We start from the raw sequence: 25,561 nt of genomic DNA, 5'->3' as shown, positions 1-25,561 counted from the left end.
AAAAAAATAATCAGTAGAATAATTATTGAGTTGAATTCATGACATTCATTTCGTTGCATCAATTTCAGTATTATTTTTTTAATAATCAGGAAGATTATTTAATATAAAAATAACCATCGATACTTTTTAAGTACTTTCAATAAATCTTTGCTTTGGATTTCTCACACAACTGTCTCCTTTTTTATGAAAATTGCAGTATGACTTATATTCGGATCGATTTTAAATTCTGTATGTTATTGTTATTATATACTTTTGTTATTATATACTTGATTAAGTATATGGGAAAAAATTTTCCGCTCTTACAAAAAAAAAACAGGAAAAAATAAGATTGATATAAATATTGATTTAAATGACGTTTAAATTTCTAATAGATTTTGAATCAGACTTCGATGTTGTTTTTCTTCTCTCGTATAATCTTTCGACTTGTTCTACATAGAAGAGGACAACACGCCGCGGAGGAACAATGAGGAGTCGAGGGAGCAGGAAGAGGATACCGATGAAGCGGACGAGGAGTTTACAGAGACTTACGACTACATCGAGGAAATTGCATGTTTGGAACGGAAGACGTCGTCGAGGTCGACGCCTCAAGTGATTGAGCCCAGCGACGACGAAGGGGAAATGGAGGACGAGGAGGAGGTCGAAACGAAGGAAATGGATGGGACGATTTCTGTGAAGAGCGAGGATGAGGAGGGAAGTAGGATAAAGAAATTCATCGTGTCTTACGAGACCAAACTGCTGAAATCGCCGAGTCCAGCACCGTCGCACGGTAAATGTCAACGATGCTTTACGTTTATACGCTGACCTCTGGCCCTATGCCGGTCTTGAAATATTCTCAGACGCAGTAATTGCTTGCCGGATAGGCGAGCGACGAGATATACGTAATACCACATGCTAAAGTCTCGTCGCGATAATAAAGGACATTTGGCGACGTTGAAGTTCCGAAGGTCCTCGCAGCACGCGCGCGCGACATGGACGCGACATGTCGAACATTGTAAAATATATATTGATACTACGTTGTAGGTAGTTTCGAAGCAGATCTGAAACTGTCGCCAAAAGACCAAGTAATACAGGAATTGCAGGTATAAGCCCGGATAACCGGAATGACGCATCTTGTGTTCCACCCGGAATGAAATAACTATCGTCCCGTTTCGCCTCCCGTTTACTTGTGTTACTCGTAACACCGAAAATTAGTAGAAGTTGCGGAATCGGAATGCGTGTACAGATTTCTGTAGCCGTGCTGAAAAGCCTCATATAAATGTCTACAGACCCTCTTGTTTGACCCTTGCGATTACTCTTCGTCGTCCCCTTTGACTTTCGGAGTTTGTGTTTGTAAATTCGTCCATTTTCTTCGGAATCGTATCGAGAATACCTTCTCTCGCGATTAATAAGGGTTCCTTTTCTCGAATAATACGAAATCAATTCTTATTTTATTAGACGAGTACACGTCGTTGATGACTAATATTATACATAGAACTAAAAAATTTCCTCGAATTTCCCAGCACAATTTGCCAAAAGAATTGTAAACATATATGTTATCAGTAGAGAAACGTTACGTTAAAATTTTTCCAAATCAGTAACCAACGTTCCACTGTCTTAAATGGATCCTTTGGTATGCATATAGAAAAAACCCGCCATTACATTTTGTAATTTTGCGATCGATGCATGACGGGAGCGATCGAGGCCAGACAAAGTCGTTGAGTAGTCACGATTCACATTTCAGCAAAGAATACACAAGAAAGGCCGAAAGCACTCGCAGGAACTCTGGCCCCAGGCTAAGCAGCTCGAACTCACGCGTGGCCGTAGATGGAGATGCCCGAATGATTTCTTCAACGACGAAATGATCGCGGAAGTGTTATCCTCGCAGGCGGAAGTTATTCGCGGCAGAGCGTTGGGGTAAGAACGATCTCGCGATTCGAGCCGAAAGGGAGCCTCGAACCGACTAAATCAAATGCGCGTTCGCGAATAAAAGTCCTAAGAGAACGCTAGGATTCCTCAGCGGAGGGATTTCAGTTGAATTAATCGACCGGTTGCGTAGGGTGAACTTCAAGAAGTACGAGAAGACGAACCTGCCGAATTTTGACCACCTGATGAACTCGAGCGTTTACAAGATGATTCATAAAATGGAGCGAGAACCAAAGAGGGGCATACCCGCCAGACCCGCTAAGGTCAACGCAGCGGAGGACATAATGGAGAGAGTCGTAAGCGTCCCTTTGTCTCGTTTCTCGCGTCATCTTTAACGAACGTCGAATGAAATCGGCCGAACGATTCAATCGGGAAAGGAAATTTAATTCTGCTCTTCAATTAATCCCGAGAAAATCTTGAATTTAGGGGAACTATGTGACCTTGATCTTGATTAGTATTACGAAGGTCACTCTTTTGAATAATTTTCAGAAGATTTTAGCCGTCGTTCATTGTTTATTAAAAACTTAATATTATTAATTATTATATATATATATATATTGCAATATTATTAACTATAGAGCCTATTTTTTAATGTACACTGTGTCGGAAAAACAAGCTCTATTTATAAAATTTCTTTTGTTAACTTTTTAACAAATAATAAACAACGGCTAAACTCTTCTGCAAGTCATTCAGAAGAGAGTGACCTTTATAAGACAAGATCACAGAAAGCGTCTGGGTCTCCCAATATAAAGGTTTACCCGACCTTGTAATCAATGTTCCACGACACTGTTTCAGAAATCACCGGCATTGAGCGTTGTAGATGACAGAAGCACTCGGAGTATCAGTCACTAAACAATCGCAATCATATAGAAGATCACAATGTGTATAATGTCATAGTTATACATGAAATCTATGTGCCTGAATACGATATAGGAGAACACAATTGTACCCGGTGTACCGATTGCGCCCGAAAAATATTGTCGCACGATCATCGAAATTGTGGTTGTAAAATATCTGCAAGCACTATGTGCGTGTATGTGTGTACGTCGAAATTGCGCGCATCAATAAAATACTCCTTATAAGAAGAAACGAGAAATCCATTTTCGAACTTTGTGACGAGTACTTCGTTGCTGCCGGATATCCAAAAACTGTCTGTCCATCTATAAACATGAACACGCACGAACAAAGTAACCGATAGTGAAGTGAAATTAGAGTTGGGAAAGTTTCCACACATGTCTGAAAGACTTCTAAAAGAATAAGAGCTCTGAAGGTCTCCTCTTCCGACTCGTTGCCATTCACAAGAAAAACTAAGATTATACACACACATATACATATGAAATTGTACATTCGGGGAAAATTGTATCTCGGGACATCAACACGATATTTGAATTTCGACTTATCGGGAACTTGTCCAAGTTCCCGAATTTCTCAAGATTCGGATTTTCCGAGACAACTCATGCCCGTCTCCCGCACAGCGCTATGCACCGCTGTGCATTTCCGCCGCTCCTGCGGCGCAGGAGACGAGCGAGCCGATCACCGAGGAGCTCCTCAAGTGCGCGCGATGATCGAAGTCGACCTAGAAAGGTGACTTTCCGAGTAAACGACCGCAAGCACCGCGCTCACTCGGAAATCCGCGGCTGGACTTCGCGGATGAGTCGGGAGTCATACTTTCTCCTTTCCGGGGTTCCCGGGGGCCCCTCTGCCATCCTCCGCGTCTCGTATGCGTACGACTGGCTGAGTCACGTCTGCCTTCCCGGCCGGTGAACTTACTTCATATTCTGCCTCTCCCCTCGACCCTCTCTCGCGCTGACTCACTCCCTCTCTCTCTCTCTCTCTCTCTCTCTCTCTCTCTCTCTCTCCTCCTCTCTCAGGCTCTCGCTCCTTGCGCTTAGGGTCCCCGATCGTGACGTCGGCCTCGAGCAATTTATGTAAAGCATTCTAGGCATGATTCACGAACTAGTTCGCGCCCTCGTGACCGCCACCGGCGCAGAATGCAGCCGCTGCGCTCGGCAGCGCGGAGAGCTCGAGCGCATCCGCCGATGCGCGCACAGCCTGTCGCTCCTTTTTTTCCAGATTCGTCGCGGGTTCCAGATTACACGCCAATTGATCGTACGTGGACACTCGGGGAAATGCATTCGCGGAGAATGACAGGCCGCAATGTTCGAAGCCAGAAGGCAGAGGAACGAGCGAAGAAACGGAGGGATAAACAAGAGGAGTGAAGAGAATAATGTATTCGCGCGCCATATTGTATTCGAGAGATAGCGAATTGGAATCAATAATTCCCGCGCGGAACGTGTAAAAAAAAAAGTGCGCGTTACTGCCCATGAATAGTGAATGAGAATGATTCGACGGTGTCAATTCAAGCTGGTAACCTGCCGGCTGCGATCAATTTCGAGGCAGTTCTATATTTAATATGCAAATTCCCCGCAGACTTTTGTGCGTGTTTTATTGGGATTTCGGCTGTGTGGAACGGAGGAGCGCACGCACAACAAATCCACGCTTAAAACTGTCGAATCGATTTTCTCAGCTCAGAACGGCCGGATATTCTTTTAAAGTCACTCACGCAAAAACGTTTCAGTGTGTCGAGATATTCAAAGTGTGAAAATAGTTTCGCTGAATCAAGGTGTGCGAATAAGTCGGAGCGCGACCGCGTGGCAGGCTCGAAAGCATCTTACAAGGAACGAATGTTAATCCTGAGACAGACGCCGCATTGGATCGTGTCAACAAAGGTCAAAGGTATCGTTTCTTCCGCGTGCCTCGCACGAAGGACACTTCGCGGATTACTATCTTTTTACCTCCGCCGCGCGCGCCAGGAAATCGAGGGAGTCGCGAGATTCTTTCGCCGACATAATTCACGCATGTCGTCGAGGCGCGTCAATTTCGCTAAATTCATGTCTCTGATTGCCGAGACCTAACGACACGAGGCATGCGACAGCACGCCGGGATTTCTTTAATGAGTTTCCATTCATGACCTCGCACGACCTATCAACAACGATGACTTAAGCCCACTCCGCTGCCACATCGGAAAGGGACGTGTTCCAGGCAGAAAAAACGTACCTGCATCTCTCCGCATTTGAGAGATCATTGTTATGTGCCAACACGTTTTAACACATACAGGGTGTCTGACAAATAACAATGTAACGCTTGCGCGCAGGCAAGCCAAGAACTCGATAGCCATGCAGACAACTTGATTAACAATCTCACAGAATTGATTTATTCGCGACATCCTCCTATCTAGTGACGAGTATTCGTAGCTTGCTACATCTTCAGATATAAATTAGTTTGTGTCAACAACTCCGGTGGGGCCTCAAAAGACTTCTAAATAGCTTCTCAGTATGCTCCGAACGATCGATAAGTATACATCTCAAGTGTTCGCAGAGAATTTCGTTATTTCTGCAAAGATACTCTTGTACGTTGCTTTTACGTTAAGAATTGCAGAAAACATATCAGCAATAATCAATTCCATCTAAATATCGATATGTTCGTATCGTATTTACCGGAGGCAACTGACGAATATTTCATCTCTCGTTGTAATAATTTTTTCTGTCCAAATATTTGTCACGTTTGCAAGAAACAGGAAATTACTATAAAATTTACGTGTGATCAATGTAAAATGATCTCTTACTGCGGCGAGAAGCACAAACAGATGCATTATACACAACATATGGAATTCTGCGCAGTCATACAAAAGTTGTTAAAAAGTTACCCTTACTTTTGGGCCACTTTGGAACTAAACCTAGAGGACTGGATCCAATCGAGGAAAGAACTGGTACATTTAACCAAGCAAGAATTATCACGTGCTCTAAAGCCATATGAAGAACAAATGATCACGTTGGCGAAATCGTGTAATATTTGTCGTCGACAAGAGGATCTCATTTCTTGTTGGCGGTGTTTTTCGGCCAACTACTGTCCTCATCATATAGACGATATTCAAAAACACAATTGCCAAGAACTACGTTTATGTTATCATATTGATTATAGCACGACATTCTCTTTAGAAAAACTGGAGCGTTTGCTTTTGTTTCCTAAGCAAGATGAAACCATTTTTGATATGGAATCATTTATCGTAAAGTATTTATCAAACAAATCGAAATATTTATGGGGAATGTTTGGTGATTTTCCTCATTTCTATTCTGATTTTGTATCAGGACCGTTGACACTGTATTACGGTATGCAAAATGTAAAATTATTGAATCTTCTGCGCCCACGCAATCGCTATTGCGTTATTCATATAATGGCTGCAAACTATATTGATAAAAAATATTTACCAGCTTGGGAATTTATTTTGCATCTTTATCCCGTGATAAGTGATCTAAGGATTGTTTTAATAGGACCGGAATTAGATGTCGAGAAAGAAAATATTAACACTTGCTCTGCATGCAATATTAAATATCTAAAATTAAGTTTCGAAACACATTCTATGTTGTATCACCAATATGTGAACAGTCAGTGGTATAAGCAACCAAATCTAATTGTAGCGTTTCAAGCAGATCTTAGCATATGGGGGTCATTGTCGGAATCAATATTCAAATTACGGGAGCAAAACTGTCCGTTTCTTTTAACCGCCAAATCAAAACTTAAAGCTGACGAGAACATAAATAAAATAGAAGAAATTCTAAGTTCACCTTTAAATTTTATATATCATGACAGCAATAAATTTAGTTCCTACAAACCGTACAGAGACTATACAGAGAACGGTGGTGTGTCTCACCGTAATAAATATTTGTCTATCTTCTTAAATTTACATTTGTTGTTATCCTAAAAAATAATGTTTCTGTAGGATTGTAATGTGTCTTTCGTAACGACAATGCGAATGAAATAAAAGATTACGTATACTTGTTAAGCAATGTACAAGTTGCTTTAAAGGATATATTAGAAATGTTTGCAATAAATAACATGTTTTAAAATAATTGAAGTTAAATTTTTCTTCACCCCAACGCAATTGAACGCGCTGATAGAAAATGTTTTAAGGTCGAGACGTGTTTCGATCATGTGTATTGTCGTCTGACGCCGAATATTCATAGCTCGTCACATCTTCAGATTCAAATTAGTTTGTATCAACAACTCCGGTGACACCTCGAAAAACTTGTAAATAGCTTCTCAGCATGCTCCGAACAATCGATAAGTATACATCTCAAGTGTTCGCAGAGAATTTAGTTATTTCTGTAAAGATATTATGTGATATTATTGTCGCTTCTACACGTTATTTTTACTTTACATTACGCAAAAAACATATCAGCAATAATCAATTCCATCTAAATATCAATATGTTCGTATCGTATTTACCGGAGGCAACAGACGAATATTTCGTCTCTCGTTGTAATAATTTTTTCTGTCCGTATGTTTGTCATGTTTGCAAGAGAATGTTATTATAAATCTGACATGTGATCAATGTAAAATGATCTCTTACTGCGGCGAGAAGCACAGACAGATGCATTATACACATCATATGGAATTCTGCGCAGTCATACAAAAGTTTTTAAAAAGTTACCCTTACTTTTGAGCCACTTTAGAACTAAACCTAGAGGACTGGATCCAATCGAGGAAAGAACTGGTACATTTAACCAAGCAAGAATTATCACGTGCTCTAAAGCCATATGAAGAACAAATGATCACGTTGGCGAAATCGTGTAATATTTGTCGTCGACAAGAGGATCTCATTTCTTGTTGGCGGTGTTTTTCGGCCAACTACTGTCCTCATCATATAGACGATATTCAAAAACACAATTGCCAAGAACTACGTTTATGTTATCATATTGATTATAGCACAACATTCTCTTTAGAAAAACTGGAGTGTTTTGTTTCCTTTTGCTTTTGTTTCCTAAGCAAGATGAAACTATTTTTTATATGGAATCATTTATTGTAAAGTATTTATCAAACAAATCGAAATATTTATGGGGAAAGTTTGGGTGGTTTTCCTCATTTCTATTCTGATTTTATATCAGGACCATTGACACTGTATTACGGTATGCAAAATGTAAAATCAATGAATCTTCTGCGCCTACGCAATCGCTATTGCATTATTCATATAATAGCTGCAAACTATATTGATAAAAAATATTTACTAGCTTTTTTTTGTACCTTTGTCCCGTGATAAATGATTTAAGAATTGTTTTAATAGGACCGGAATTAGATGTCGAGAAAGAAAATATTAACACTTGCTCTGCATGCAATATTAAATATCTAAAATTAAGTTTCGAAACACATTCTATGTTATATCACCAATATGTGGATAGTCAGTGGTATAAGCAACTAAATCTAATTGTAGCGTTTCAAGCAGATCTTAGCACATGGGGGTCATTGGCGGTCATTTGCAATGTTCAAATTACGGGAGCAAGACTGTCCGTTTCTTTTAACCGCCAAATCAAAACTCAAAGCCGACGAGAACATAAATAAAATAGAAGGAATTCTAAGTTCATCTTTAAGTTTTATATATCATGACAACAATAAATTTGGTTCCTATAAACCGTACAGAGACTATACAGAGAACGGCGGCGTATTAAATATTTGTCTATCTTTTTGAATTTATATAATCTGTTATTACCTTGAAAAGTGAAGTTCCTGTATAGGATTGTAATATATCTTTCGTAACGACAGTGCGAATGAAATAAAAGATTACGTATACTTGTTAAGCAATATACAAGTTGCCCTCAAGGATATATTAGAAATGTTTTCAATAAAGAATGTGTTTTGGAAGAATAGGAGTTATATTTTTTCACAACCACGCAGTTAAACACGCGAATACAAATTGTTTTAATATCAAGACGTGTTTCAATCATGTTCTGTCGTCATCTATTGGATAATTAGTTTAAAAATTCCAAATCGGTTTTTTCTCGATATTATTGATAATGAGTACTCATAACTCGTTATATCCTCAGATAGAAATTAGTTTGTGTCAACAGTTCGGGAGACGAGTAGAAATGTTTGTAAATAGCTTTTCCGTATGCTTTGTACGTTCGACAAGTATATGTTGCAAGCGCGCGCAGAAAATTTCGTTATGTCTGCAAGGATACCGCACGTTATTTCTACATTGTTATTACAGATATATCAGCAATCATCCCACCCAAAATATCGGCATATCGGCCTTCATCTACACGATCGCACAAATGGCAAATCGTTTTCTAGCCCCGCTCTTTCGCGAAGTGTTGATTGCACTTTCGATTCCGTTATCGTTATAATAACGATATTGTTCGAATATTTTTTCGGTGCTTATTTTCCGCCACTCAAATCTTTTCTCATACGACTTAAAGGATGTCGTCGCACTCGCGTCCACCTTGTGACACTGTCGAAGTAAAAATGTTTGGTGGAATGCGATCGAAGGAGATCGTACGGAATCGATACAAAGCGCTGTACATACAAGGAGAGTATCGAGAGACCACGAGGGATGGACAAGGCACGCAGGCGTGCTATCAATTAATTAAACTCCCGGGCGATATCCTTGTGCCTTCTCCGGCGACTAACTACCGCACGACTGAACGTGTCCACACGGAGCATCCGGCGTATCGTGCCAGGTGCTCTTTACAGTGGCGGTGGAAGTCGAGGGTGGAGGGTGCAGCAATAAGATACGGCACAGGTGAGAGAAGGAGAACGGCGGCGACGGCAGAAAAGAGGACGGGACGAAATGTCAGGAATGTCGCGTAGGCTCCTCGGTGACCACAACAAAGGAGCACGCACGCGTTTACGTCTCTTCTGCCTTTCGCCGCTAATTACGTCCTTGCTACCTGTATCCCGTCCGTCTGGCTTTGTTCGACGTCGCTCGATTACCTCCGGAGCAACCAAGTCTGCGGACACACCGCCGCGCCGCGCCGGTTCGAGATTTCGAAATATGCCTAATCTGCTACATTATACGATACGGAAAGAAAGAAAGGGAAAGAGATCCAGAGAGAAAGAAAGAGAAGAGAGAAGTGTTTCTTAAACATTTTAAGATTAATCCTTAAAAATATAAGATACATGCTAATTAAAACCTTACATACATACGAATATGTAAATATAGGCAGAGAAAGAAAATACGAAAAAAAATAATTTAAAAATATAGACAGAGAAATAAATGTATAAGTAGACGGAGAAAATAAATAATTAAAAAAGAAAGGCAGAAAAAGAAAAGAAATGGGAAAAAGATACTTAAAAAAAAATTTTGTATACAAGATACCTTGTCTACAGTATGCGATTAACGTATCATGCACAGATAATTAGCATATTATTCCGTTAAATAAAATTTCCGAAATCTTGAAAGAGAAAGCGAGAGAGAGAACGCGAAGTTGCGTGTTATTCCCACTGCACACACACTGGAAAAGAAAATCTATATTTTTTTGTTCCAAAGCGGCAAAGCGGCGGTAGCAGCTCATCCACACAGGTTATCAGTATCAGCAACATTGCGTTAACATTGCACACACACACATACACGCACACTATGCAGCAACATCCAGTCACAAGTACCAAACATCCCCCTCCCGGCCGGCAGCTTGCTCAAAGATTGGCACGTGCAGAGGTGCGAATGCGACACATCGATGCAATTAAAATTCATCCGGTGGTCCCAATGGGATTTCGTCACATCCCGGTGCCGGTATGCGCCGAGGGTTATTCGAGGGAGATTCCGCCGAGAACACAATAAATTTGTCTCTCTCTTCCTCTCCCTCTCTCCATCCCCGCCACCTGCCTCCTACCACGGTCGTGGCATTTCCCTCCTCCCTCCCGCCGCGTCTCCCTCCGTTCCATCCCTTTCCGCGCGCTCATACTACTCCTCCTCTGCGTCTCGAATCGCGTGACGAGGCCTCGCTGCCCGACTGACCGTCCTCGGCGCCTCTTATACCTTTACTCCGGTTTGCGCGTTCTTCAGGAACGTACGTGCCCGCCACGTTCCGCTCGGTGAGAACGCGACACATACCCCCCTTCTGTGCGAAGTAGCCCACGTAAAGCCGCGGGAAACTACCTCGAGACGGTCGTCGCCGTCGCCGTCGCCGTCGTCGTCTGTGGGCCAACGTCGCGGTGGTGCAACGTGCGAAGTAACGTCTCTCTCCTCTCGCGAGCTGGAAACTAGCTCTGCCGCTTCTCGCGATTCAATCAATCGTGTTCGCCGAGATCTCCGTTTGCCGGCTCGCGCGCTTTCGCCCCGCTACACTTGAGCGGAGAGAGTTCAGGCTGCAGTGATATGGCACAGCTGATCAGCGTCAAGCTGTCCAGGTTCGACGGCTCCCCATGGGGCTTCCGTCTGCAGGGTGGCAAGGATTTCGGCACGCCGCTCATCGTGCAGAAGGTGAGTCCCTCCGCGCCGCCTCAGCGTCAATTCTGTCTCCACGCCGCGAGATCTTCCGGTAATGTTATCCGTTTATCTCCGGCGACTTTATTCGTTTCGATAAGAATTCGGCAGGTTCGCGAACACGCGCGGTTCCTCCGCGCGAACTTTCGAATTTCCCCTCGAGAACGGCGTTATCGCTCTCTCGTCAACGTTTCATCTATCGATGTAAAGTAGTAGTGTTTCAATCGTGCCTTTCCCGAAAATATCAGCGCGCGATCTGTCTTGGAGAAATCGTCCTGTCAGCTCCAGCGGAAACGGCACGTGACGGCGGCGAGCGTCCTTAAAAGTTTTCACAACGTCCTCGCACGTCCGAAACGTTATTGTCATCGCACAGATTTCGTGTAAGCACAACTTGTCGGCCCAAATACGCACAGTAATAGATAAATTTATCGCCTCGCGTTATCGAGAACGCGTATCGCGGCAAATTCCTCGCACATGACACTTCCGCCCGGAACAGTCGCCTCCGCAAATCTCCATTTTCGCCGACTCGTAAAATCGCCGCCGAAGAATCAAGCGGTTCAACGACTGCCCATGGCCACCTCGGAGTGTTTTAATGTAAAAAAAAGAAGAAACTATGGCGCTAGAGGAATACTCGGGGAATTGCCTCGCGCATCGGTCGTGAAATGAGGCTATTCATTGTCGCGATAAATAGACTGCGCTCGCGCGATTTCCAACGCGTGGCGGCGGCAGGCGGCAGGTGCCTCGTTTATCAAATAACGCCGCGCGGAAATACGTCGTGACGGCGAGACCGAGACTCTCGAAATGTGCATTCTCGTCTCGATAATGAGCTCAGCCGATATGGACAATTCTTTCTGTCTCTCTAATGACTTTGTTGGAATTCCTTAACGACTCTCCGCGTCATTTCCTCTGAATGCAAGATTCGGCAGCCTATTCTAAACGCTAGATACACTTTCCCGATTCCCAAAAGCCGAATAAACGTCACACGTGACGCTCGTGCGAGAAGAATGAAATCTGGGATCATGAGGACGTACTTATAACGTGCCCACAAGCGTCTGGAAAAAAGGGGCCCCCAGAATTTGTCGATTCAAGAGTATCGTAGAAGAGCGGAGGCTCGATCTGAAGGAGCGCTTTCAGAGAGGCGCTCGAGGCGGATCTTGGGTTGACTGAGGCGGAGAAACGGTAGTAAAAATATTTCTTGCGGCCGTTTATATATAGCGATGTTTTATATGGCTATTTTCATCTACGGTTCCTAGCCGTACGCTTCCACGACGCCTCTCTCGATAGTCGAACAGTTCGACAGAGAGAACGAATAGCGCGATATCATGACGGTGAAATTGTCACGAGACTCGTTTCAATCCGCTCGATTACCTTGTCGCTCGCATCTTCCGGTCGCGTGCCAATCACGGGAGGCCAATCAATTGTCGCAACTAATCGAACGGAATGAATTTTCATTGAGCACGAGAGTCAATCGGTATTCTCCTCTCGTCTGACAGTCGTCGACGCAACAAAAATGTTTCGCGGTTGCAAATGCGTGACGATCTCCTGTTATTCAAATTTCATGAAAATCTCTCTCTCTCTCTCTCTTCCCTCTCGAACTAGTGACCGCAGAGTTTACATGTGTATTTGTATCCAAGTTGCTCGTTATATCGACATGTGTGAACGACACAACTTGAGCCCACGGATCTGGGCTACGCGGAAGCGGATAACGATAACGAGCTCCGAGCAAGAGTGAGATGAAAGTGAAACGCAAACGAGATCCCGCAGCTCGTCCTCGGAAATGAAATCTATATCAAAGGCTGAAGTTGATACTCGACACACACACGGAGAGAAAAAGAGAGAGAGAGAGAGAGAGAGAGAACGCGCACGTGCCAGTCTCTTTCGCAATGTACAAATCTAAGCGCCAAAATTACTAGCTAAGGAAAAAACGGCTAGTAGGAAGATTGAGGTCTCTTCTTATTTTATGCACAGTAAAATATCTGTTAAATACAAAAAATATAAATGCATCGCGTAATATTATATCTCAAAAGCGATCCGAATATATCCGACACCAAAAAATGCAAAATCAGAACAGCTGTCTGAAGTTTCGATGACGATTTCTAAATTTAAAAAAAATGAGTGATATTCGTCTTGAAAAAGAAAAGAGGATAAATTCCAAAGGCCGAATAATCGAAATTGAACTTACTGAAAAACTAATTATTATCATCGCCTTTCCTCCGATTTATCCTTCGCTCTTCATTTCGTGTTATCGACATTTCAACCGAACCGAGACGAAAGGTTTTTCAAGAGTTTTCCAAATTCTGGCCTGAGACAGGCGGGAGAGAAAACATCTCAACGAAATATGAAGCTTTCCTCGCGATATGAATGCCATTTCCTCGTCGCTTTTCACAACGGCCGAGCAGCAGCGGCCATGGGCGGGCCACGAGCGGGCATGTTTTGTTATTACGATTTATAAAGACGCAACTGGGCTTACATAAGCCGGTGGCAAACGCCAAATTATTTCACGCGCATCGGCAGAAAACGTTGCCAACTACGTGCGAAACGCCCAACTCACCGCAGCCATCGCCATCGCCTCCACCGCCTCCGCCTCCGCCGCCGCCACCGTCGCCGCCGTCGTCGTCGCCGTATTTTGGCGATGCTTGACGCTGTAACACGAGAAGCTTTTGGCGAACGAAGAGAGAGAGCGAGAGAGCGAGAGCGAGCGAGCGAGAGAGAAAGAGAGAGAGAGAGAGAGAGAGAGCAAGAGCGAGCGAGATGTCCCGCGCGATTTTTCTTCGCGCTTTCTTCGTGTGCCTCGCGTTCGCAAACAAGCGCGTACGTGCGATTACGTGTCATTATAAAGGCATAAACTATTAAAAGACGCACGTCGTCAGCGAGTGCCAATGTCGTCGTGCGGCGACGGCGACATTGCGCGAAACTGTCACAAAATTCGCGTAATGTTGTCCCGAAGTCGCACGTAATTCTCCGCGCGAACATTCCGTCGTCGATGACAACGGGAAACGTGTCGTCACGGCTGTCCCGTCTGTTGCTTTCACGCTCTCAAAAGTTCGAATTATTATTCGAGTTATCTTTCTTGGGCCACGTCTCGTGTTAACGCAATGTTTACTTTACGAATATATATGTCTGATACTTATATTTATTTTCAAGAAAAGGTCATGAGAGAGAGAGAGAGAGAGAGAGAGAGAGAGAGAGAGAGAGATGCGTCTCTAACGTACACAGAAGTGTCTCTCCTAAAGATCTCCACAAAAATAGACGCTATTTTTCCTACGTTTGGAAAACTAGAAATTCCCGTCGCGACCATCTTTCGAGGCTGGTGACGTCAGAAGCGAGATAATATCCAGGCATCCCGAATCTCTGCGAAGTACGTGCGGCGAGAAATAAATGTAGGCGAGATATGACATTTGCGACCGACTGAGCGATTTTGCAAAATGCTCCGAAAACTGTTTCGAGAGCACGTACTTTCTCATTTCTCACATTTGGCACTTTCTCACTGCTGGCATCACCAAAAGAAAGAGTGACGCGACTTTCGATTATATCTGAATGTGGCGACACAGGATTTTCCGTGCATTTTCGAGCGTACGTTGCGCATCGACTCACTCTCCGCGAAACGCGTTTAAATGGAAGGCCATTGCAGTTCGAATATCAAAGACGACAGATTCCTTCTCGGGTTTCCTTGGATTCTCATGGCGTTCTCCGATGATTTCGCGAATCTTAATCGCGAGACGTCTCGATAAGACGCGCAAAAGTTGCGTCGAAACTATTTTAAACAATCGGAATTATTCGGGAGGAGAAGGAGGCGAACAGAATTCGGATAATTTTCTTTAAATGTCGGAAAAACGCGAGTGCGGACTTCGCTATCGAGTCATCCGAGTCTCTGCGAACGAGTCGGAGGATCGGAGAGACGATCGGAGAGTCTTTCAGTGAGGAAAGGTCGTGAGGAGGGCGTTTTGACACTGTCGGACTCATATTTCTCTCCTTTCTGAGAAAGCCGGGGGCGGCCGGACGCCGTATTTGCGACCTCGTAAAATAAACGGAGCACGTGGTGCTACGAAGAAGGCCAAGTTCGAAGCGCCGATTGCGGATAAGCTGTCCAGCAGCCGTCGGCGAAGCCGTGGGACCCGCCTGTACCCTTTAACCTCGCGGACTTTTAACCGGGCGTGTATTGTCCTCTCGAGCTGTCGATGAAAGATTGTCAACTGACAGCACGACGAGCCGCAATACAAAGAGAAATATTTATGCTGCCGTCATCAAAGTTCCCAGAGGATTTGTGCAATCTGTCGTCGACGATAAAAACGTACGATAAAAATGAGAGATTAGTAAAAAATTAATAAAAGATTAATGGAAGATCAAGCAACTGTTAATAAAGAATCAATAAGAGATTTATTCAAGCGAGAAGAAACGAGCTGGCGATGAGTCATTTTTTCCTCCGATATTTTCAACATGGATTCGGTTTCGTGAAAGAGATATTTCGCATCTGAAGCATTACTGCTCGCGCGGTGGCACTCTCTAGCGCGAAATAAATAATTTTATTTGAGATTACGCAGCGCATGCCTCATGCTAAATCTAAAAGATACCTGGACTTGAATCGTGCGTGAACTTTGTGCGACAGACTGGAGATTTAAAAATCAGGAAAGTGCGCGCACGGAGGAAATGAGCAATGTCCGATAGCAAGCGAGCGGGCGAGAGAGAGAGAGAGAGAGAGGGGGGAGGGAGAGAGAGAGAGAGAGAGAGAGAGAGAGAGAGAGAGAGAGAGAGAGAGAGAGAGAGAGAGAGAGATCCGGCGGCGTCGCTGGTAATCCGAGGCAAATTATTTGGGCGTTCTATTTCTAGAAGGTGCCTTTGCGAAACCCGCGAGCCGGGTTGGGCCTCGCTCGCGAGACGACGGAGGCGCCGATTCCGACGACGACGAAGACGAAGACTAAGACGACGAAGACGACGGAGACGTCGTCCCGTTCGGACGCATTCGACGGATAAATAATGCGCGGTCGCGGACATCTGCTGCGATCCCACAGAAGAAATCAAGCGATTCCTGTCGGCCCCGGAAAAATATTTAGACACGCGTCCGAAGGCGTAGGAAAAATCTTAACGACGAGGTGTTTAGCGGACTTTATGATCTACGGCAAAATTTGCGAACGGTCCGTCCGTCATCGCGACGATAAATATTTCCACGGGCCGGCCGCAGTCGCGGATAAAGTGACAAAAATACCGCTTCTGCCTGCGACAAAGGAATGGCGAGCAAATATCGGCAGGTTCAAATTCTTCCGACGGTATCTTAGACGTAAAGTTCTCTCCAACGCAAAATCCTCCGGAGAAAAAATTTCGACGGAATGAAAACGTAAAACAAATCGTTTCGCAATTCCATTTGATTCCATCTGCCACCGCATTTCACGACCGGCTCATATCAAATGTAAATTGCAAATTAATATCCCGATTGCCGCAAAATTCGCAATAAATAAAATAAATAAAAAAGATAAAGTCATTTCAGTCAACCAAGATCTCTCAGTGACACGCCTTAATTTATTTATTCATCAAAGTATCGTGACGTTTCACGAGGCGTGTCGCTGAGAGATTTCGGTTGACTTAAATGATCTTTTTTTTTTAATTTTATTTGTCTTATCTTTATTTTATCTTTTCTTCCGTCTACTAACTAAATTTGTTTGAAATCTCTGCCGTCTGGCGTCTTATTTCTCTCTCTCTCTCTCTCTGTCATTAACTCCGGAATCTCATTATCATCCGACCACGCCGAAAGCAAAGTCGACCTCCGGCACGTCAAACACGCTCTCGGTGGGTCCTTAAATCGTCGTGGCGCGCCTTTTCCCCGCGAATTATTCTCTCGGCGAGATTTCATATCTACGAGAGCTTTCCGCTCGGTGCATCGCTGCGCTCGTCAGCGTCGGCGTCGGCGTCGGAGCGTGGGCGCGTTCGCGTTACGCGATATTTCGCTGGCGAAACGGCGCATACGTGTCGCGTTATCACGGTCGGGGAAGGACTCGGCATAAATGATGACTGTCGTTAACCGATCGCGGCCGTCGGCCGTGCGACGATAAGAATTTTCCCGGGCGGGAAAAGAGTCACCGGTCAGGTGAAAGACTCCGCGTGTAGGGAGGGGGTGCAGGGGGAGAGGAGAGACAGGAAAGAGAGAAAAGAGGGAAACGAGAGCACTCGGCCTTGACTCGCGTTGCGCGGAATTTTCCACCTTGATCAACGCGCAGCAGCGCGAACGCGCGTTCGAGCCTCGATGATCGCGCGCCGTTCGCGCTAATTAAGCCGGACTCTGTGCCGGCGTTATGCGTGTAACGGAATTTTAACGAAGTCGCTAAGCTAGCACCTTGCCCCGCTCGCTCGCGCGCCGTGATAGCGTTGCTCGCTCGTTCGTTAGGTCGCGCCGCGCGTTAGTCGCGCTGAGTTACAACAGCGTGTCGCGGCGTGTACTCTCTTCGTGAACTTTCTTTCGTTGCAAAACAACGGCTAGAACGATGAATTAACCAACGAGGTCGTACGAGATAGCGGAGCTCTACGAAGCTCTCGTGAACTCTGTGCGCGAGCAGCGAATAAAAATGGCTCGAGTTAATTATCGTTGACTAAAGTTACAAGGTTCTTTTTTTCTCCTTCTCTCTCTCTCTCTCTCTCTCTTTCTCTCTCCGTCTCTCGAGATTAAATCGGAAGATTCATAAATAAATAATGTCGCTCTCCACTAATGGTGGACACGAGATGTATGCGCGGCGGCACTGATGGCATCGTTGGTGACCCGCCAAATTCCGTCAAATCGCGGACCTTGCGTGTCGGAAACATGTTCTTTCTTTCACGTGCAGACAATTTATCTACACTGAAAGAGGGGAACTGAGGACTCGAAGTTAGGTGAGAATTAGGCGTGTCGAGTAAACCGCGACACACACCGAGCTGGGATCGTGAGAAAATTCAGACTACAAATTCTAGCCAGCGGTAAAAGTTGTCGACGAGACCGAAACGGAGTCGTTATGTACGACACGAATGTTTCTTCAACTATTAAAACTGGGTGGTTCACCTAAACCGCATAATGACTCCACCTCTGACAGAGAAGGTTAGCTGAGTCAGACGACAAATATGTCCGATAATGCGCTGAATCAGCTTTATGATCGATTCGTTAAACGAAATTTTCCTCTTGTTCTGCGCGAGGGAGAAATCGAAATCCTGCTGGAATCCGACAAACCCTGATAGACGTACTTATTTATAACTTCGTCTCGCTTCTCTGTTAACGTTTGCCCCAACCGCCGCGTACATCGTTCTCCCCGGAGAGGAAAGTTTGTCTTCGATAGAAAAGTTTGCTCATCCAGCGCCGATCGACTCTTATCGGTCGCGCTTATCGGACAAGCATGGAAAATGGTTTCTAACGGCTCGAGCATTCGGCCTATCACACACGACTCGGTCGTCTAAAATTATGCCTTCGGACAAACCGCTAGCTCTGTTTACGCGTACATGCTGAGCGGAATCGCGGCGCGATTTGTTTGCGGATCGCGAGGCGAGGGTGGATCTCTCCCTCTTCCTCACACACGAGCGGATGCTCGTGGCTGTCGTGTTGGCGTACCGGGTGGGCGCATCGTAATTCGGCCGAACGACGTCGAAGCAGCGTCGGACGGGCCGTCGTGAAACGTCGGATCTGGATTTCCGCGAAGCGCGGCATTTGTCGCGTTAAATGAGAACTGAAATGGAGAAAATCGAGCGGCCAGTGATCCGAGGGTGACGAACGGACAGGCGCTCGCGAGCCGATTTGTTTACATTGCGGAAAGCCACGCATGATACAGCGCGAGAGAGATAGATGGAAAAAGAACAAGAGGGAGAAGGGCAGTTCGATGACCTGCAGGATGGAAGAATCGAGAAGCGATATGAAAGACGAGAATCTCATGCTTGAACGAAAAGTGTCAGACTTTTGGCCGGCCATGCGGGCCATACGGGCCGGCTGATGATTCGGAATGAGAACCGAAAAGGAAAAGGAAAAGGAAAAGGAAAAAGAGAAGAAAACGGAGGAAACAGGCGGCGGTGGAGGTAAGGACGACGGATTCGCGTTACGTGGGTGTCTTGGCTCGACTCTTGTGAAGATATTCGCGTTGCGAGATTTGAGGATTGCAAGGGGACGACATTGCACACGGTACGACGATGATTCAAGTGCAAACAGAAAATTCCGAGCAGCCGCGATATAGACGAAGATGTCATCAACAGAGGGGGGATGATGATCGTAATAATAATAATAATAATACCAGTAATAATAATAATAACTTTAAATTAAGTTAATAACAATTAATCAGCAATCAAAGCTGATCATAACAACTTCAAACTCATCAACCTCTTGTAAGCATCGATAAATGAATTGAACGTATATCGCAATTTCGAACGAGCGAGATTGCAAGGTAATTAAATGAAATCGCGCCTGAAACCGCTTCATATGCCCCTTCGACATACACGAGCTGACTTATCTTTATAATCGGATGCTTGGCTTATCTTCTTGCGAGAAACTAATTCACAAGCCCATAATTTTAGCGACGCCCGTCGCGACACGCGCGAGATAAAGACAGTATGGATTCCATGAGAGATCGGGACACGTGGTGTATGTCGGCGCGCACGGCAGCGGAAGAACGAGAGCAGGAAAAAGTCACAGCGTCTCCCGAGAGAGAAAGAGAAAGAGAGAGAGAGAGAGAGAGAGAGAGAGAGAGAGAGAGAGAGACGCCGCGGTGAGAAATAAAAGCGATATTTTTATATCCACAGAAGTAAGCTCGGTGGCGCGCGTTCGCCACCGGGCCCCTCGGTCTCTATTAATATCCCCAGACCGGGCTCTCTCTCTCTCTCTCTCTCTCTCTCTCTCTCTCTCTCTCATTCTCTTCTCTCTGTGTTCCTAGCAAACTGTCTTTGCTGTCGCGAAGAAAATGAGCTTCCTGCTGGCAGAAAAAGCAAAACAAATTGTTGTAGCTGGTCGTAGCTGCGAGGCGAAAGAATCCCACCGCGAAGCAATGCCGTTGAATGTGAACCCAAAATTGCGTCGTTAAGTTTTATTGTCCCCTTTTAAGATTAATGTGATAATAAGTGAGAAGGAATTAATCTTGATGACTGACGGTGGCTTTAAGTGCATAATAAGAAAGCGGGAATGAATTTAAATTATTTAACGTAACATTGATAAAATGTGTTTGTCGTGAACGCACATAGATGAGTAGCGAAAAGCGGTAAAGAAAAATAAATAATCAATCGATCAGCCATCATAAAGGGATAGATCATAAAGGGAGGGAGAGGGGGGAAGAGTAATCAAATTGCGCGAATAGGCGGAAAACTGGCGGGTGGTGAAATCGTATCTCGATGACGAGGCCGGAGATTTCGGTGCGCCGTCGCAATCGGCGTCGATTCAATTTCGAGAATGAGGAGAGGATAGTGGGAGGCGGTCGTGGGAAAGCTGCCAAAAGTCGGAGCAGAAATCAGTCTTCTCCCGTTTGTTTGTCGCGGCCTACACCGCCTCGCGAATCCATTGGTAACGCGACACCCCCATCACAGCGGTTGTGTCACGATTACGACGGTGGACAGTCCAACCGCGCGCGGACTATATATACATTCGCGTAGTACGCGCGAATTCGCGTCGCGGTGAAAAGTGGAGCGCGCGCCGCAGTCCGCGTACATCTCCGCCGCGCCGTTCGTATAAACACCCGGCCGATTTTCGTCGATACTCCTACGGGAATGCGAAGGCAATGTCTACGGGCTCTCCGAGGGTGAACTTCCTCCGCCACTTGCACATTCGATCCCCGAGAAATTCTCTCGGGCCGAGCGATCGTTCCGCGCGAATGTGTGCGCCTGCTCGCGAAATTCCCTTGCCCCCGATTTTTCAACAAGCGATTTGCCGATGATAACAATTTTCCGATATCGTCGCAAGCGCGATACTGGCTCACGCGAGATAAAGACTACTTTATCTGTCGCGCGGAGGACGTTTATAAAGACTTTATCTGTCGTATAGAGTAGTCTTCAAATATGTCGGATGTCGGATGTCGGATGAATTCCCTGCACCTCTTGTCCGAGTGTTCACCTCGAATTGATAAAACGCGATGACACATACGAACACTGTGTGCATCATTTTATCTCCTCAAGCAGACAGACGCGCGGTTGCTTGCGAAACGGTTTACACTCTAGTAAGCGGTAATTATATTCGACAGCAATTTTATTCGTCTTGCGCATCGCCACATGTAAAAGTGTCGTGTCTCTTACGATACACCGTTGTTTATCACACGGATTGACGAGAAAGAGAAATAGAAATACAAACAAGAAATTATTAGAATTTACTCAAGACGATGTCGTGTCCTTCTCCCGTCGTGAGAGACCATGACAGTCCAGCAGGGATGAAATCACCGTCGTGATTAACTTATGCTTGAGTTTGCGCTAAGTACACCCATGACAAATCATTCATCATTTTTATGGCCAGTTTTTGACATGAGATCATCACCTCGCCAGCATTCCCGGTGCTATCGGGATTCATTCATCACGTATGATTCATCCGCGAACGTCGGAACGTGCTCTCACGTCGACGTCGTCCCTCTCGCACGCTGCTCGGCCGCGTATACAAATATTAGCTTAAATGCCCGAAGAATCTCTACGATACGATACGATGAGTCCAGCAAGAGAGAGAGAGAGAGAGAATATCTAAAAGCGCTTCTGATATCTTTTTTCTTCGTCGAGCAACTCAGCCGCGTTTACGCGCAAACAAGCACTCGCGCAGCGGTACTCGCAAAAAGCGATCTTACGCGCTCCGCTTCGCGAGATAACTGCGAGCGCTTCAGCTCGTAGCAGTAACACTGTTATCCCGTTAGAACCGCGACGTGCTCCTCGAGTCATACGAATATAATCGCATTCTTGAAAAAAAAAAAAATTACCATTTCGGAAATGATATTTTCTAGTTAAAATTAGATTTTCTCGGTATATATTCTCAGCGTATTAATGAGGACAAAAGTGCAAGTGCGACTCGCGTCATCTGGAATTCATACCGGACGATCCCTTGGAGCTCCTTCCAGACATCTTCCGGCATACGTGTCACCGCGCCGGACTCATACGCACCTCTCCGAGAATCAAATCCACTTTCACGCACACACACTCGTTGACCTCCGATTCCTCGATTTCGTTTGCTGGCATTCCGATACGCCAGACGCGATCGCGACGATTCCGCGAGCGAGTCGTTTCGAGGGAAACGAGATGTTTCCTTATCGACGCGCATCCGCGATCGGCGCGCGGATTAACATTCACCCTCACAATCAAGTTTGAGCTTTGAACAAATCCAGTCTTAGAACGATAATGCTTCTACGAAAGAGTAATTCTGATACCGATGAGTAATGTTTTTTGGATCGATTTTTTCTTAAAGACTAATGCCACGAAGCAGAATTCAGTCGTTCGGATTTGACGCGAAGAAATCTCCGAGGAAACAACACCTGCTTCAAGGCGTCAAGAAAGTAATTCGGTTGGTGCTTTCGATGATGCAAGCGTAACGTTTCTCCCCGTGCGTTGATGTCATCGATATTCAGCGATTCACAGACAGAGCTTCGCGATTTCGCACGCGTATGCGTCCACGCGTGTACTGTTATCCCTCGTGGCAATAATAACGGACAGTTTGGTTGACAAGATAAGAGCTGGTCGACCGTGCGTGCACCGATCATTTCGATCTGACGTCATTGTCTATTTCTCCCACCACAGCGAGACCGCGACGGTATTTAACTCATGGCTTCGTTTCAACATTGATTTCACTGTTGCCGCATCGACGTGCCCGATCTCGATGCTCAATGACTCACTGAGCGGTGTTAGGCGTTAATCGAGTCGATCGAGAGATCTTAATTGACCAAAACGATCGACAAGTCGAGAACCCAAATTTATTCAATCGGTCGGTGAAATTAATTATTAATCGGTTAATTAATTAATAATACGGGATATTCACAAGCACCTCCTCTGACAGGTTTTCTCTGAACTGATTTGGTAAATAATATATTAGTTTAATCAATTTCAAATCAAGGTAATCGATCGAGATAACATAACGACTTACTCTATGTTAATTTGAGTAATTGTTCACAACAGCCCGATAACGTCCAACACCGTCGCACAGTGACGTACGCCCGCTCGACATTACGACATTCGCGTTGACCGCGGAAAATTGACGAACGTCAATTCGGACGAACGTCGTTGAACGAAAGTTCCACAGTCTAATTAGATACCGCTGCTGGATTTGCCATTCGGTTCGCTCGCTTTTACACCTCCTCGCGCGACGTCGAGCCAAATTGTGAAAACTTACAACGCGCCTGCCTCTCTCGGCGTTCCAGCGTTGCACCTCCGGACGCAACGCGACGCACGCCACAAAGGAAAGCCGAGGCGCGCGGAAGAAAAAAGAACGCGAGAGGCGCATCTCGCGTTTCTGCACGTTTTGCCGGCATAAAATGCAACTGGTTCGCGCGAATGTGCGTCTCGCCGGCGCGCCGGAGGTTTTTGAAGGTATCGCACGTATGAACGGGGCTTAAGTCCTCCTCCTAAGTTTAAGCGAGCTGAGAGCGAGAGAGCGAGCGAGAGAGAGAGAGAGAGAAAGAGAGAGAGAGAGAGAGGGAGAGAGAGAGAGAGAGAGAGAGAGAAAAGAACACAGATGCATTCCAACATGGAAGGTGGGATGGATCCGTCTCTGATAACCCGCCCATTGGAATGCGTACCTCGTACACCTTGGTGTATTCTCCCTCTCGGTTTCACTGCATTTGAGTGCATCTACCTACACGCACGTATGCACGCACGTGTGCGCGCTCACACACACGCGCGGAAACGCGCGCGACGCGCATATTCGGCGGTTATTTTTAGAACAATTCTGACAGGCGGACGTGCACGGCGGCGGCGGCGGCGGCGGCGGCGGCGCTTCGGTGCAATAACTGCCATCCGGGGACTTATTCGTTCAGATATCCGCGTCTTAAATCTCGCTTTAGACACGGAGCGCATCTCGAGTTTCCAGCCCGGGACGTTTTCGACGTTAAAACGCGAAAGGGTTATTCTCGGTGCGTGTTAATCGCGCCTTCTCGCACGACTCTCGTCGGCTTTCCGTTCGTCCCGCGCCTTTTTCACGTCGAACGGTCTCGCACATTTCTCCGATGTCAAATTCATCCGCCGCTTTCACTATCACACTTCTCGACGTCGTTTACGTTGTTCCTCGCTTTTTTATGCTCGGCACACCTGGAGGCAGCGGAAGAGGACAGGAGAACGCGAGAGCGGACGAGGAAGAGACTTTCGCGCGTGAGGCCGCTGGTAATTTCTTGCGCGACTTGCTCTCTAAATTTCTTAGAGGGGAGATCGCGGGCAAAATGAGTAAAAAATTTACTCGACTCGAGGCACTAGCGAGAAACTAGCACTGGGAGTCACAAAAGTTGGGTCTAATAAGGTTGAATGCATTCCGACTTCGCTCCGGTCCACAGAGATTCATCTCACGACAATGTCTCGTAGTTTGCGTTTATTCCGATGCCTCGGTGCTTCACCTCGCCAGTGCGACTGTATTATGCGTGTGTTGTCGAGAGAGACGCAGACCCGCGACCCGCGACCCGCGGCGCGCGACCTCGTATTCATCTGTCAATTCCGAGAGCAAAAATATTCACTCAACGATTCGAGAGCGAGGAATTCACTTCGTCTGCAAGTGAAAAGCCGTTCGACCGACTCGCTCGTCAGTCCACTTCTCGAGCGGAGTTTCACTCCTCCGGGACTTACGGCGAGCGTATTAACGCGCGCGAGAAACGATCCTCGCATCTCGAAACGTATGCAATCCTTCGCACGCTCGCCGTGCCATTCATCAGCTTTGAGATCGACGCTGCCTTAATTATTCGCCGAACGAGAACGATCGCTGCGACCTGCCGCACCTGGTGCACCTCGAGATGCCTCGTTCACTCTCTCTCTCTCTCTCTCTCTCTCTCTCTCTCTCTCTCTCTCTCTCTCTCTCTCGCTCTCTCTCTCTCTCTCTCGCTACCTCTCGGCTGCCGCCGCCGCCGCCGCAGTTCGGTTCCGAGTGTACGTGCCGTGTAACGACCGTGCGTGTTCGGCGGGCCTATTTTTAGACCGGTCCAAGACTATTTTTAGAAGCGGCCTGTCCATCAGGCTTAACCCTGACTTACGTCCGCGTCCCTACGATCTTCGTGGACGCCGGCGTAAGGGACGCCTCGCGTGAGGACCGCCCGAAGATGCGCCATCAGGTGCGCGCGCTCGCCCGGAAACGCGTGACGTGCAAAACAGCTCCCGCGCGCAAAAACGACGGAAGCGCATCGCGCAAATCGTGCATTGCTCTGAGGAATCCGAATCTGGGAAGTTGGAAATTGGAACTTCCGAAAACTCGCAATCAAAAGGGCAATCGTAAGACGGAACTTTCCGCTAAAAACCGAAAGACACAGCAATCTCGTAATTTTC

The 25,561-nt window shown here is 45.9% G+C and overlaps 2 protein-coding genes across 10 annotated transcripts in view; both read left to right on the top strand.

The window, feature by feature from the left end:
• Positions 1-436: 436 nt before the first annotated feature.
• On the top strand, positions 437-2,983 carry LOC112588070 (uncharacterized). Its single transcript, XM_025301403.1, has 5 exons — positions 437-766; positions 1,021-1,079; positions 1,721-1,893; positions 2,036-2,198; positions 2,698-2,983. The coding sequence occupies exons 1-5, from the start codon at positions 619-621 to the stop codon at positions 2,752-2,754; spliced, it is 600 nt and encodes a 199-aa protein (XP_025157188.1). The 5' UTR covers positions 437-618; the 3' UTR covers positions 2,755-2,983.
• Positions 2,984-10,586: 7,603 nt separating this feature from the next.
• LOC105186093 (Z band alternatively spliced PDZ-motif protein 52) overlaps positions 10,587-25,561 on the top strand; it is a 41,597-nt gene continuing 26,622 nt past the window's right edge. For 2 of the 9 annotated variants that reach the window (XM_019842769.2, XM_011146067.3), the window contains exon 1: positions 10,587-11,155. In XM_019842769.2, the coding sequence (XP_019698328.1) occupies positions 11,051-11,155 (105 nt within the window). In that variant the 5' untranslated portion in view covers positions 10,587-11,050. The remainder of the gene's footprint in view (positions 11,156-25,561) is intronic. The other 7 variants (XM_025301399.1, XM_019842763.2, XM_019842777.2 and 4 more) reach the window with 4 other exon arrangements.

The sequence above is a fragment of the Harpegnathos saltator genome, unplaced genomic scaffold (assembly GCF_003227715.2).
Source record: "Harpegnathos saltator strain DR-91 unplaced genomic scaffold, Hsal_v8.6 scaffold414, whole genome shotgun sequence".
NCBI classification, from domain to species: Eukaryota; Metazoa; Arthropoda; class Insecta; order Hymenoptera; family Formicidae; genus Harpegnathos; species Harpegnathos saltator.
This window is presented reverse-complemented; position numbering and strand designations above follow the sequence as displayed.